General features: G+C 46.6%; 2 protein-coding genes across 2 annotated transcripts in view; one reads left to right on the top strand and one right to left on the bottom strand.

Annotated features, from left to right (window-relative positions):
- CSMD2 (CUB and Sushi multiple domains 2) overlaps positions 1-15,248 on the bottom strand; it is a 590,090-nt gene that overhangs the window by 326,152 nt on the left and 248,690 nt on the right. The gene's annotated exons all lie outside the window — the stretch shown is intronic.
- Positions 4,713-5,403, top strand: HMGB4 (high mobility group box 4). The gene has a single exon (XM_045898136.2). It carries the CDS (start codon positions 4,805-4,807, stop codon positions 5,387-5,389), a length of 585 nt encoding a protein of 194 aa, XP_045754092.2. The 5' UTR covers positions 4,713-4,804; the 3' UTR covers positions 5,390-5,403.

Here is a 15,248-nt window from a genome sequence, read left to right as displayed (position 1 = left end):
TCTCAACTCTGGGTGCACATTACTGTCAGCAAAGGAGATTTCTGAAAGACTTTATTTGAAAACAAGAATAGAGTTGCAAGTTGTAAATATAGTATAGACATTTCCTATAGACCCCTCACCCAGCTTCCTCTAACATTAGCATCTTACATGACCATGGTACATGTATCTAGAAGTCGACATTGGTACAGTATTGTTAGCCCAATGGAAGACTTCATTTAGATTTCCCCAGTCTTTCCACTAATGCCTTTTTTCTTGGTCCAGCATCAAGTCCAGCATCTCCCAGAGCACTGAGATATCGAGTCTACTTGATCTCTAATCTGCGTCAGTTTCTCAGGCTTTCCTTGCTTTCTCAGGACCTTGACACTTTTGAAGGGTACTAGTCAAGTGTTTGGTAGAATACCCCTTAATTTGGGTTTGTCTAATATTTTCTCATGATTAGACGAGGGGTTATGGAATTGGGGGAAGAATACCATTATTGGTTAGGGTGGTATCTGCCAGTTTTCTCCACTGGAAAGATACAATTTGTCCTTTTCCAAACACTATTCATTAGAAGTGAGTCCCTACGTCCCGCCCACACGGTAGGGGGGGTGCCGGGTCCATTATTCCCATCACTTCAGTTAGTTCCTCCCCACAGCTTTGTTACCACCTCACTCCTCTTTATTGATAAGGTTGTAATGAGTGACCCCCAGAGCATAAGTGGCAAAGCTAGAATTTGAATTCATGTCTGCCTGACTCCCAAGACCATGTTCTTTCCACTTCATGGTATCATTGCTAAATCAAGAGGATCTCAGAGTCCGAGGTGAGAGCTCCCCCTCGGCTTGCCTAGATAGTGTTTTCCAAATCAGTCCATGGATTGTAACCCATAGTGGGTCATGAGATCAGTCTGCAGGTTGCACTTTGAATAACAAAATAGACCATAACAGAATAGAATAGAAAAGAATACATCACACACATAGTAAGTATAATTTGTTATAATGTTGTTTCTGTAAACTCTGTGTTTAGAGACCTTTATCTTTATAATAGGGATAAAAATGACAGCCCCCCCCACCCCCCGCCACCACCCAGGGGCACCTGGTGGTGCAGTTGGTTAAGTATCTGACTCTTGGTTTCAGCTTAGGGCGTGATCTCAGGGACGTGAGATCGAGCCCTGCATCAGGCTCTGTGCTCAGCGCAGTCTGCTTGAGACTCTCTCTCCCTCTGCCCCTCCCCCGCCCCATGCTTGCTCTCTTTCTAAAATAAATAAATAAATCTTTAAAAAAAATAGCACCCCCCCAACACACACACACAGTTGTTATAAAGATTAAATGAATTGATAAAGGTAAAGCGCTTAGAACAGAGACGGGCACACAGTACACATTATATAAATATTATGAAGTATGCATGTGCACAAACCAGTCATGATGTAAAATGTAATTCTTATTGTAAACTGCAATGAACAAATTAGAAAACACTGAACTCACAGCTCTAGACTGGGATGTCAGCAGTTTATGACCTCCAGCCTCTTTATGTGAAGCCACACTCATCGGTGTATGTATTGTCTATGGCTACTTTTGAGCTACAATGGTAGAGTTGAGTATGTCCAATAAAAACCATATGGCCCACAAAGCTGAAAATCTTTCTTATCTGGCTCTCCAGACCAACACCCCTGCCTAGAGGTCATCTTATAATACAAGGGATATTAAATGCCTCTGTGGAGGCCATGTGGCCCCGTTTTGCTACTGCTCTGGCAGGCACACTTACCCCTGCAGAACATTCTAGGCTGTGAGCCTGCTGGGTCCTCGGGCCTCAAGAAGCTCAATACCCTTCTACCCTGGACTGATGCCCGTGCTTGCTTTATTTATCCACCTCCATGGCTGTTCATGGTGGAAAGCTAGAAACATGGTACATCGGTCAGTGTCCTGGCAGGAACCAGATGGTCACTCAAATGAGAATAATTTGAAGAGTGTTTAATAAAGAGGCTATCTACCAGGGGAAGGGGAAGGTGTAGGAAAACCACAAGGGATAGCAGAGTAAAAACAGAGCTCTTACCACCCTTGGCAAGAGGGGACAAGGAGAGGGAGCAATTCCTGAACTTGGAAGGAGCCAGTCATTTAGAAAGGACAACTTAATAGGAGTCAACACCTTCAGTCCAGGGCCTGAGAGCCAGCTCCAAGTGACCTCTTGAGGAGGAAGCCGGAATAAATGCCCTGGGGTCACCTTCCTCTCTCCCTGATCTACTGTTGGGGTCCACAGTGACCAAACTGAAATGGAAGCCACAGGGCATGAGACCCATTGATGTGGTCCATATGGCTCAGCTTCCCAGGGCACAGAACAGAGTGGAGAAGGTTGGAAAGCCTCAGCTACCAGCGCACATAGCATTGACTTAGAGAGCCAGCCATACTGACCCTCCCTAAGGTTCTCCAGACAGTTCCCCTACTTCATCCCTCCAAAGCGAGAGTATGGCCCAAACACCACAGGGTGGCCATAGCTTTTACCTTTTACCACCTTATCTTTCTAGACCAGCTAGGCTCCAGATGATTCTCATAGGGTTAATCCTTCTGGATGTTTTCATCATGAGAAGGGTAGAAGGTCATGAACGGAGGCACAAATGAGCTGCTGGGGGTTTTGTGAGACTGAGCAGAGTCTAATTCATATCTATAGACATTGGCCAAATTCTTCCTCATAACCCATCCTTCCATCTCAGAAAGGAGCTAAGTCCTATTGACCTTGGCAACCCAGCTCAAATCCAACAAACAGGTGAGCCAACCCCTGGCCCTTGGGAGAAAGAACCAGAGTGAAAAAAGCTAACCATGTTGAGAAATGTTCTCAGACTGATTTGTTCCCCATGGCCAGACCCCTCTGCCCCACCAGTAGCCCAGACTTCCTCGGCTGGCATCTGAGATCTTACAGGCCTCTAAATGCAGCCACAAAGCTACAGCATGTCATCTGGAGGGTCTTTCCTGGCCAGGCCAAAGCACCCATTTTACAGATATGAAATCAGAGGCTTACAGGAAGGAAGGGGCTAGCATCGGTAACCCAGCCGCCTTGTGGCAGAGCTGGGGCTCAAATTCAGGACTGGTGACTCTCATCAATTTCCATCTTTCTTTTACAGAAGATGGAAGTTGAAGTCAGTCTCGGAGGCTTGGGAGTGGACTGGAAGCCCTGGAAATGTGGTCTAGTCTTAGGCGAGTTTCCCTGTCCAGCTGTTGCTGAAGTTGCACACCAGAGCCGCCGGCCCTGGAGGTGCCGGATCTGAGGAGGCGCCAAGAACCACAGGCTTGCATTAAGCAGATCAGTCCAAATTCAGACTCCCACTTGTTTGGGTATTTTACCCTAATTTTTCTTTTTCTTTTCTTTTTTTTTTTTTTTAAAGATTTTATTTATTTATTTGAGAGAGAGAGAATGAGAGAGAGCACATGAGAGGGGGGAGGGTCAGAGGGAGAAGCAGACTCCCTGCTGAGCAGGGAGCCCGATGCGGGACTTGATCCCGGGACTCCAGGATCATGACCTGAGCCGAAGGCAGTCGCTTAACCGACTGAGCCACCCAGGCGCCCTACCCTAATTTTTCTGTTAACGAGGCTCCATTTTCTTTTCTTTTTTTATTTAAGATTATTTATTTATTTATTTGAGAGAGAGAGAATGAGAGAGAGAAAGCACATGAGAGGAGGGAGGGTCAGAGGCAGAAGCAGGCTCCCTGACGAGCAGGGAGCCCGATGCGGGACTCGATCCAGGGACTCCAGGATCATGACCTGAGCCGAAGGCAGTTGCTTAACCAACTGAGCCACCCAGGTGCCCCAAGGCTCCATTTTCTCAGTAGTTGTATTAACTCCAGTCCCACACAAGCAAGGACCTCAAAGTGTCCAAAGGTCACAAGATGACACTTTTATTGTCTTTTCTTTTTCCTTCAGTTGGAAGACTCGTAGGATAGGGGCGACGGCTTCCACAAAAAGTCAGAAGCCAACTAGTTTGAGTGTAGCCATTAGAGCTCTCTATTCTAACCCCGAGAGCCAGGGACCCCAGAGATGAGAGCAGGGAGGCCTCCTGACAGGCCAAGGATTTGGCCCCATTTTCACGGACTCAAGTGCAATGAGTAAAACCCCTCAAGGTTCTCCTCCCTCCGCCCACCTCACCCCAGTTTCTTCAGAGAAATGAAGAGTTCAGATGTATATAGCCCAAGTGCTCAGGTTTTAAATTAGACAACTTTGTCCTGACAGGAACTGAGTCATGGCTGTCATACCTGATTATTTTTAGAGTTACTACTAAACTCTTTGAACGGCATGAGCTGCCACCATTCAAGGCAAACAGAAAGACTTCACATTTTATCATGACAGCTCTGGAACCATCCACCTCCTCACGTTCATTATTTCCATCCTGACTTTGGAAGGGATCATGCGGCATCTTGACAATCTTACGGTGAGGAAGGCGGACCCCACAGCTCATTACTACATCCGAGGGACTGAAAGCTCCCATAGTTGAGCAAAGCCCATTGACTCCAGGAAGTCAAGGAGAAATATTCCAGGGGAAGTGGCTGCTCCCAAGCCTCCTCTGGATGAACCACCATCTCACATGAGAAGCAGAAATGGATCCTCAGGTAGCCAACCAATAAGAGGAGCTGTATGCAAATGCCACAGGCTGGTGAATGATGTCACAGTCCCCTCCTCTGACTCAATAATGCCACCACCACTGAAAAGGCTGATCCTTGACCATAGCTCTTACAGAGGGAAAAATTCACCGCAAGCAGAGCACCTTCTAGATTGCTCCTGGAGTGTGGAGACAGAAGTCTCTGCTGTCCAAGTTACTGAATCCAGAAAAAAAAAATGACCTTATGAACATGGGAAAAGAAATCCAGCTAAGGCCCAAGGCAAATGTCTCTTCTTACATCCACTTTTTGCTGAATTACAGGAACAAGTTCAAGGAGCAGCAGCCAAATACCTACCTTGGCTTTAAAGAGTTCTCTAGAAAGTGTTCGGAAAAATGGAGGTCCATCTCAAAGCACGAAAAGGCCAAATATGAAGCCCTGGCCAAGCTCGACAAAGCCCGGTACCAGGAAGAGATGATGAATTATGTTGGCAAGAAGAAGAAGAAGCGGAGAAAGCGGGACCCCCAGGCACCCAGACGCCCCCCATCATCCTTCCTGCTCTTCTGCCAAGAACACTATGCTCAGCTGAAGAGGGAGAATCCAAACTGGTCAGTAGTGCAGGTGGCAAAGGCCTCGGGGAAGATGTGGTCGGCAAAAACAGATGCTGAAAAGCAGCCGTATGAGCAAAAGGCAGCTCTCCTGAGAGCCAAATACCAAGAGGAGTTGGAAATCTACCGTAAACAACGTAATGCCAGGAAGGGCCTCAAAGGGTCGGCTAAGAACCAGCACAGGGTGAAAACTGACTCGGACAAAGCTGATGGATCCAATTAGAAATAAAATGCCATTCAACTATATTGCCCGTCACTGGTCTCCTGTGCTGCGTGAGCGCGGCCACGGCTGGTGCTGCTTTGAGGAAGTGAGTGGGGTGGCGGTTGAGATTGGGGTTGGAAGCTGATCCTGGGGAGAGCTGGCTTTGAAAGAAGGGCAAAGGGGTCTAAGGCAGTGTTTGAGGTCAATAGCTACGGGGCTTGGCTTGGGCAGGTGGGATGGGAGTCTCCAGGTATAAAGTGGAAATCACGGAGGTAGGGACATCCTGGTTGCAAGTGGTTATCTAGGGTGGAAGACCCTCCTCAGGGTCAGGTGCTTGAATACCAGTCCTGCCATCATCCTCACCAGCACGGCCAGAAGGCCTGGAGTTCAGGTCAGGCTCCCAATTGAGGCCCCAGCAAACGTTGGGAAACTGGAGTTGACCGGGACTCAGTTTCTCCAGTTAATTCCAGAACTGCTCCTCCAGCGAGCCTTAGGTATTATCAGTGGGCCAGGAGGAGACCCCAGGAGTGGTCCCTGCTCTGGTGAGGATGAAATGCAGGGCTGATTTTACAAACACGGGCATCTGACTCTGCCCAAGTCCTATATCCTGGAGAAAACCCTGTCATGATTTTGGTGGGCATCCACCCAATCATTTGTTTGTGGTTAGAAGCATAGAACACATGGAGTGGACATTTAGTGCCTTTATGACCACCCGGCATTCATTCCTTCTCCTCTTGCTCACAGCACCCACCTCTGAAGTCCCCTGGTCACACTGATTTGTTCGGTTACAGGCATGTGACCCAGGGTGGTTCAATCAGAGTGGACCACAGGACTTGTGCAAGAGGTCCTAGGGGAGAGCCCTGCCCTGAGGCTGCTGCAAGCCATCTACCTCATTCTTGGGCCAAAATGTTAGTCCCTTTGGCATCAGAGTATAGTCTTGGACTTTTCGTTGAAAATGAGTCCACAATATTTGTTTCTTTCTTTCTTTTATTTTCTTTTTTGTCTAAGGTAGTTTGAGTTAGGGTTCTGCCACTTAAAATGAGACAAAAGTGGTAATTTGACACACATGGGACTGTTCTGTGTCTGTGCTGTATTTTTCAGGCAACAACATACCATGAGCAATGTTTCATATCAATCAATATACATTGGTATGGAATATTTTGAAATGGCTCTCAACTTCTCGCCATCAAAAAGACTGGGCCACAATGCAAAATTGCTTTTTTGTCACCACGTTATGCATGCAACAGACTTCCCTAATTCCATCTCCATTCTTTTTTTTTTTTTTTTTTTTTTTTTAAAGATTTTATTTATTTATTTGACAGAGAGAGACACAGCGAGAGAGGGAACACAAGCAGGGGGAGTGGGAGAGGGAGAAGCAGGCTCCCCGCAGAGCAGGGAGCCCGATGCGGGACTCGATCCCAGGACCCTGGGATCATGACCTGAGCTGAAGGCAGTCGCCCAACCAACTGAGCCACCCAGGCGCCCCCATCTCCATTCTTATTCCAGGATGGACTTAGACTTTGTCCTCTACTACTATTTGAACTTTTACTCTCAAAACAAAAGTAAAAATACATCCTTCGAAAAGTCTTATAGAACTGGAGAGACTTTAGGGAATAGGTGATAACAGTGGAGTGATTTAGAAATTCAAGGTCTGGAGTCAGGCCATTTATGGAAGACTCACATGTACCAGATCCTGTGTTGGTTACTGGCAGGCCCCTGCATAGACTACTGTCAGGTTCCTGCCCTGCAAGAACTTTCCTTCTGATGAGATGGATGTGGGCATAAACTACAGCACTACAAGGCGTGATGAAAGTGCAGGCTACACAGAGTGCAGGGGGCCGGAGTCCCCTACCAAGGAGACTTCTGAAGTCTTCAGGGAGGAAGCAGCTTTATCCTCTTTGGCAACCTTGTACTGGTGCTGGCAAGATTCCTGTTTCCCATTCCCTGTTGCCTACAGCTGTTGTTCCAACTTGGCTCTGCTTCCCCTCCATCCCAACCCCCACTCTCTCAGGAGATGCCCTCATTTTCTGTTTTATTGAGAAAACAGAGATCATCAAACATAAGTGCTCTCAGTTTTCTTCTTTCTCAACATGTAATCCACACCCATCCCTTCTTCCTGGTTTCAAGTCTCACAGGGAGCTAGAATGCACTTGTGGCCCCCTTCCTCTGCCTCCCTCGGGCCCTTGCTCCTCACTGTAAAGACGCAAATCCTTCAGCCCTCTAAGCTTGCACAGGGTGGCTTGGTGCTATGATACAGGTGGTTCTGATCTTAATGTCTGCAGGACCTTGGGCAAGTTCTCTCCTCTGAGTCCTCCCCTGTGCAATGGGGATGATTCTCACCTTACAGGTTGTTTTAGTGAATAAATGATATAATACATGCAAGAGCATTTGGCACAGTCCTTAACACCTAATATGTACTGTGGTAGGCATCCTCTAGGTGGCAGTCTCTTGATACCCCCCCGCCCCCCGCTGCTGGTGTCCATATCCATGTATGATCCCTTCTTAAATATGGGCAGAACCTGTGACTTGCTTCTAACCAATAGAATGGAGCAAAAGAGATGAGCTGTGACCTCTGTGATTATGTAATGATCTATGAAAACCCCATCTTGCTACTTGATTTGCTCTAGAGACTTTGCGGGCTTGATGAAGAGGCCAAGCTGGGAAACTCACATGGCAAGGAACTGTGGTAAGCCTCTAGGAGCTGAGGATGGCCTCCGACCAACAGCCAGCAAAAAACTAAAGCTCCCAGTCCTACAACCACAAGGAACTGAGTGTTGCAGCAATCACAGAAGCAGGGAAGGGGGTCCTTCCCCAGTTGAGCCTCCAGATGAGAACCCAGTCCTGCTTGCACCTTGACTGCAGCCTTGTGAGGTCTCACAGCTAAGCTAAGCTGTTACAGGATTCCTGACCCACAGAAACTGAGAGACAATGAATGTGTGAGATAATGAATGTGTGTAAGCCAGTAAGTGTATGGCAATTTGTCTCATGGCAATAGATAACCAATACAGTACTCAATGAATGCCAGCTTCCTTATAATTTTAGAAGAGACCGTCTTTAACCTTATTTCTCTCTCTAGTTTCTACTTTATCTGTTTAATTTCCTTTCCTTGGTACCCTCTTGAATGTGGAGGAGACCCTCCCCACCCCAGGGCAGATTGGATCCTGGCTTGGACTCCTCTGTAGTGGTTCCAGTTGGGTTGTCTTGCTTCTAGCCTGACAAGTGGGCTCTTGGTGGGCAGCAGCGTGTGTTATACCATCCTCTTCTCCAGGAAGAGGGCCACCACACAGCCAGCCCTCATGCCGCCCCTTTCTGGTTTCCTGTGTGATTAATTACATGAATGTGGGTGGCCAAGTCAGAGTTTTGACAACAGTCTGCATTGCCCCTGCTAAAGACCAACTCCATTAACATTCCTTTATGAAAAAGTTGACAGGAGGGTGTGAATCTGCAGGCTTCTAATGACTGTAATGTAATGACAGTGAGGTGGAGGGAGGGAAGGAGGAGGAGGAGGAGAAGGGGGAGCTGGGCCTAAGACAGTGGGCTAGAGGAGAAGCAGGCAGGGAGTCTGGTGTGGTGCCAGCACTCCAGACCCACTCAGCTGGGCTCTGTGCCCCTGTCCCTGGGAAGAGGAAGGCAGAGTCTTTGGGCCCATCGCCGTCTTGATGAATGAATCACTGCACTCTGATCCTTCTCTCCTAAAGCTTTTCCTATGTTCACTTATTCATTCATTTATTCATTTATTCAAAAATATTTATGTAAATCTTATGCCTGCAATATACCAGGAGCTGTTCTGATGCTAGGAATACAGTTAAGGTCCCTGATCTCTGATCCCTGATTCCAGGGAGGGGGAGACAGATAATAAGTCAACAAATAAACACATGAGATCATTTTTTGATAGTGTCAAGTGTTCCGAAGAAAATAAACAAGGGTAATGAGATAAACAATGACAAGTGGGGTTGAGGGCACTTTAAATCAGTGGTCAAAGATGACATTTGGGTTCAGATTTAAAGAACAAGAAGGAACCAGGCATGCCAAGTTCTGAAGAAAGAGTTCTTCAAGCAGCAGGACAGCTAGTGCAAAGGTCCTGAGGCAGAAGTGAGCTTGGCATATTAGAGGGAGAGTAGGGAGGCCAGAGTGACAAGATGTGAGATGCAGTCGGAGTGGGACAGACTTTGGAAAGGAGTTTATTTTGAAATCTAAGTTCAGTGGGGAGCCACAGAATTTTCTGTAGGGAGAGCCATGTGTTTCCACTTTGAGTTCTGGTTATTGGTCATTCTAGCATCTTCAGAAACTATTCAGTGCCAACAAGGGGATGCTAGACCCTCCAAGGTCTGCAAGAGCAAGAGACAAGGCTAACAAATACTAAACCCATGACATTTTTCTTTTTTGGGGGGGAGATAATCAGGAGCCTCTACTTGGTACTCATTGGAGCAGCTGTAAGCTAAAAATCAAACATGGAAAGTGTGAAACTTCTACCTCCGTGATTCATTTTCCCAGGGATGGGGAGAAGGGTAGGCATGAGTTGCAAAATGTTCCATAAGGACACTTTCTTCCCAGGTCTCATATTTACATGTGGAACAGCTTCCACTCAATCAGTGGTTCTCACCTTGAGCCTATATTAGAATCATCTCAGAGTTTGTTAGCACACAGATTGCTAGGCCCCACTCCTAAAATTTGATTCAATTTTTGCGGGAGTTGGACCTAGAATTTGCAGTTCTAAAAGTTCCCAGGTGACACTGACGCTACCAGTCCAAGGCCCACAGGGGACTACTTCTCCCTCTTGCAACCCAGGCATTCACTTGGAAGAGTAGTAAGCAAAACTTATCTGCCTAATGGGTTTGAGAAGAGGAGCTAACCGTACTCTTCTTTCTCTCTACCACCCCCCCAGCCTTGCCTGCAGAATGTGTTCAGGTCTGCGCTTCAATTAGTTCATTGGTTGATCCTCATCTGTCTTTCTCCTGCAACTGCCACTGATTCCAAACCTGACAGGAATAAGCATATTTATTTATTGGGTTTTCCTCAAATCTCAACAGAGAAGTTGATCCCAGTTGCAAAACAATTGATTACCATCTGGAACACACAACTGTGTTGAGATTTTTTTTTTTTTTAATATTATTTATGTATTTATTTGAAAGAGAGAGACAGAGACAGAGCATGAGCAGGAGGGTGGAGGCAGAGGGAGAGGGAGAAACAGACCCCCTACTGGGTGGGGAGCCCAATGTGGGGCTCAATTCCAGGACTCTGGGATCATGACCCGGCCAAAGACAGATGCCCAACCGAGCCACCCAGGCGCCCCACTGTGTTGGGATCTTATAAATGATTTTACCTTCCACTAAATCCTCAGTTGTTTGAGGACCAAAAGATCCAGTTTCTGGGCTGTCAAGCTTAAGGATCAGGTCCATTGACAGGCCATGGTTCTTAGGGTGAAATCACCAAGGCAATGACACTCTCTTGTCCTGTCATGTACCTCTAATCACACTCCCCAAAATTATACTTGCCCTACAGGTGTGCTGGGTAATAAATGATGTGTGTATCATTATGAATGAAGTCTGGTGTGTAGGAAGTACCCTGTGAATGAGGGTGCCTGCCCTGGTCTCCAAAGGATGGTTTAAAGAAGGTGAGAACAACATACAAAAGGACAGTTGAAGCAGGAGGAAGCTTAGCCTAGGGCCCAAAGGGGGCCATGTGATGCTCCAGGCTGGCCTTGACCTCTGGGTTGGTGGGATGCCATGAACATTCTCGTGTGGCCATCCCCTTGTAAGTTTCCATGCACTAGCTCTCACTACCCATTGCTCCCTTTCCAGTCCTTTCTCAGCTCTGGCTGCCTGATTGATGTTGTAAGACTTCCCACTCAACAGTAAAATGTTTCAGTGGTTGCCCATCACCTATGGGAGTCTGACGCAGCATAATCAAGCCACCGCTGCCTCTGCACTGTCGCCCACACTCAGCTTCTCAAGTAGCTTCCAGTGATCCTCACCTCTTGTAATTCACACCCTTGTCTAATTCTTCCCTTTAAGTGTGGGCTGGACCTAGTGACTTTTAATGAATTGAATAGAGCAAAAGTGATAAGACAAGACGTCACTTCTTTACCAGTGACTAGGCTACAAAAGATGATCTTTGTCTGTCTCTCTTGCTTGCTCAAAGCAAAAAGACATGTTGAAAGTTGTCCTGTGAAGAGGATCATGTGGCAAGGAACTGAGGGTGGCTTGCCTGCCAGGAAAGAATGCTGCCCACGGCTATGAAGTAGCTCAGAGGTGGACCACTCCTGGGCTCCTGTGCACGCCTTTACTGCCTTGTGACAGACCCAGATCAGCCACACCTGATTCCTGACTCACAGAAACTAGGCTAATAGATGCTGTTGTTTCATGCTACTATGGTTCGGGGTAATTTGTTATAAACCAAAAGAGAGAACAATACAGATTGTGGTATCAAAAGAGGCATAGTATCTAAATATCTAATATTTAGATAGATAATAAAAATATCTAAAATGTAAGATGGCTTTGGAATCAGACCATGGGGTGAGGCTGGGAATATTTTGTGAAGCTTGTTAGAAAAATCTGAACTTTGAGGATGGCTCAAAAGGCAGTGAGGACATGTTATTGGAAACTGTAGGGAGGGGATCCTTGTGACGTAGTGGCAGAAAGCTTGGCAACACTGTTGTCTGCAGTTATGTGGAAAGCAGAACACATGCCTACTCAGCGATCCAGCTAAGGAGATGTCCAAGCAAAGTGTCGAAGGCACTGTCCGGTTTCTTCTTGCCACTTAGGTGAGAAGGGAGATAAATTGAGGGAACGATTGTTAAAAAGGAGCCAGGACCTGATAGTTTTGAAAATTTTCAGACTTCCAAGACAGCAAAGGATACTAAAATCAAGAAATGGCTTTCCAGCACTGTCAGGGAAAGGTGGTCTGGAGATAAAGTGAAGGTGTGACTGTCCAGCTGTTGGGTGAGACCTCAGGAAGATCAAAAGAGCATAGTGTCGACCCGGCAATTGCACTACTAGGTATTTACCCAAAGGATACAAACATTGTGATCCGAAGGGGCTCCTACACCCCAATGTTTATAACAGCAATGCCAAAAGCCAAACTATGGAAAGAGCCCAGATGTCCTTTGAAAGATGAATGGACAAAGAAGATGTGGTATGTATATACAACGGAATATTACGCAGTCATCAAAAAATCAAATCTTACCATTTACAATGATGTGGATGGAACTAGAGGGTGTCATGCTGAGCAAAATAAGTCAGTCAGAGTAAGACAGTAATCATATGGTTTCACTCATATGTGGAATATAAGAAATAGCACAGAAGATCATAGGGGAAAGGAGGAAAAACTGAATGGGAAGAAATCAGAGAGGGAGACAAACCATTAGAGATTCTTAACTCTAGGAAACAAGCTGAGGGTTGCTGGAGGGGAGGTAGGTAGGGGGATGGGGTAACTGGGTGATAGACATTAAGGAGGGCACGTGATGTGATGAGCACTGGGTGTTATATGCAACTGATGAATCACTGAACCCTACATCTGAAACTAATGATGTACTATATGTTGACTAGTTGAATTTAAATTTTAAAAAAGAGCATAATGTCAGTCACACAAGGCCCTTTAAAGAAATTAGGGTGGGTCTCACAGACCCTCTAGACCAAACAGCATGGCCTCTGGGAAGCATCAAAGCATTGTTCCTTGTTCATCTTAGCAGAAGCTCAAGGTAGAGAGGGGTTTAGTCCAAAGAAATCTGTGGGCGTGGCTTCTGTATAAAGAGTGAGTCTCAGATTTAGAGAAGACCCCCGAAGGTCTTAAGAAAACAATCAATAGAAGAAACACTGTTACCTTGCACTGAAAGGGACAGAGACAGCACAAAATAAAAAGAGGTCACTGGACTCCCCAAATTCTCAACATATGCTTTCTTCCATGAGAAAGAGAAGAATGACTCAGAGGGAGGAACCAAGAGCTCAGAATGTGGAGCTGCAAGTCATGGGGAATGATTCCTCATGACTGGATGGATTTCAGAAATCTTATGGACCAGGGACTCCTTCATGCCTCACATTTCCCCCCCTTTTTGAGTAGGAATGTCTTTAACCATTACTCTATGCCTGTTGTACCACTCTGTGTTGGGTATGTGGGGGCAGGCAATGTTTCTCTCTCTGGTTTTGTAGAACTACAGTTCCAGAGTAGCAGTATTCTAGAACCTGCCTTTGAGAAACTACACCCAGCAGCCTTGTCCATACCTGAACCTGATTTAGATGATGATATTTTGGACTCTCAGCTGATTCTATCATGGGATGAGACTCTGGGGGACCTGAAGAAGGGGTAATTGCATTTTGCATGTGGAAGGGGAAGGAGTCATTGGGGACCAGGGGCAGCCTGTAATAAGGCAGCTTCAGAAATGACCACATGATCTTCATCTCCTGGCATTTGTGCCCTTGGTCAATCCTCTCCCCTTTGTGCGGGCTGAATGCAGTGACTTGCTTTTAGCAAGTAGGATACAGCAAAAGTGGTAGGCTGTCACTTTTGAGATGAGGTTATAAAGGACTGGGCCTCCTGGTCTCATTCTCTCTCTCTAGGACTTGCTCTGATGAAGTAAGCAGCCATATTGAAAGCCACCCTATGGAAAGGCACGGAGGTGGTCTCTGGTCAACAGCACTGGGGCCCTCAATTCTTCATTCACATGAACAAGCTTGGAACACATCCTCTTCCCCAACTGAGCTTTGAGAGGACTACACCACTGGTAGATACCTTGATTGCAGCTTTGTGAGAAGCCCTGAGCCAGAGGACCCAGCTAAGCCACACCCAGATTCCTAACACAGAGAACATGTGATACAATAAACACTGCTTAAAGCCTTAAGTTCTGGGACAATTTGTTACACAGCAACAGATGCTTAATAGTCCCACCCGAAGGCCCTGCTACATGTTATTTCCCCCAGAAACATGATACCATCATGCTCTCTTCAGGGCCTTTGCACATGCTACTCCAGGCTGGGATCCTCTTCCTTACCTGTTAGGTCTGGTAAACTTCCACCTTCAGATGAAAGTCAGGTCAGGTGTCCCTTCCTCCAGGAAGCCCTCTCTGACTCTCCCACCCTCCTCCTGTGCTCCCATAACATATCATCATCCCACTGCAGATCACATTGTTTTACCTGTTTATCTCCTGGACTTGTGGAGAAGGGCAGGGACCTTGCCTTATTCATCCTGGTACTCTTAAAATCTAACACAATGCCTGACATGCATTCAAATAATAATAGTAAATAGTAAACATTTATTGCATTCCTATGCCATGCTGGTACTGTTTGAGGTGATTCAGATGTAATTATTTTATCTGATAATAAACCCAATGAGGCAAGAACTTTAAACGCCCCTTTTTGCAGGTAGGGAACTGAGATTCTAGGCTAGGTGCTCAGTGCCTGCTCGCTGGAATCACAACAGGCACATTGCTCCTCTTGTCCTGTGGCTGGCAGTGGCCGGTCACCTCCTCACAGGAACTCTGCAAACAGCAGAATTGGCCCAGAAGGCCTCCTGAGCACCAAGACACATACTCTGTGCTTGACTGGTTACATAATTTTGTATTTCCAGAGAAATACCTGGATCTATCTCTTGGCACTTCCAAGAAAGGGCTTGGCTGGCATCCAGAGGAAACCACACCTCCAGCTCTCTGCTCACAGCTGTGCCTCTGGCCCACAGGCAAAAGAAGGATTTTCCTACCCCTCACACCCTGTCATTATAAACCATGTAAATTCCTCGATACTCATGTTGAAATGAACAGATGTGGCTCTGTATTTTTAATGCATTATTTGCAATTAGCAGCAGTGGGCATGGAAGAGGTCTGCCAGCCCTGGGGCTGCCCCTTGCAGATGCAGCTGTGAGTACACTCGTGTGGAAGACTCTGGCCAGA

The sequence above is a fragment of the Mirounga angustirostris genome, unplaced genomic scaffold (assembly GCF_029215605.1).
Source record: "Mirounga angustirostris isolate CCGP_5_RB_7025 unplaced genomic scaffold, mMirAng1.0.hap1 SCAF_4, whole genome shotgun sequence".
Classification (NCBI taxonomy): domain Eukaryota; kingdom Metazoa; phylum Chordata; class Mammalia; order Carnivora; family Phocidae; genus Mirounga; species Mirounga angustirostris.
Note: the sequence above shows the minus strand (reverse complement) of the source record. Positions and strands in the feature narration are given on the sequence as shown.

What these genes read in the sequence shown, in the direction of transcription:
- HMGB4 (XM_045898136.2), top strand. Translation starts at nt 4,805, where the DNA reads ATGAACATGGGAAAAGAAATCCAGCTAAGGCCCAAGGCAAATGTCTCT.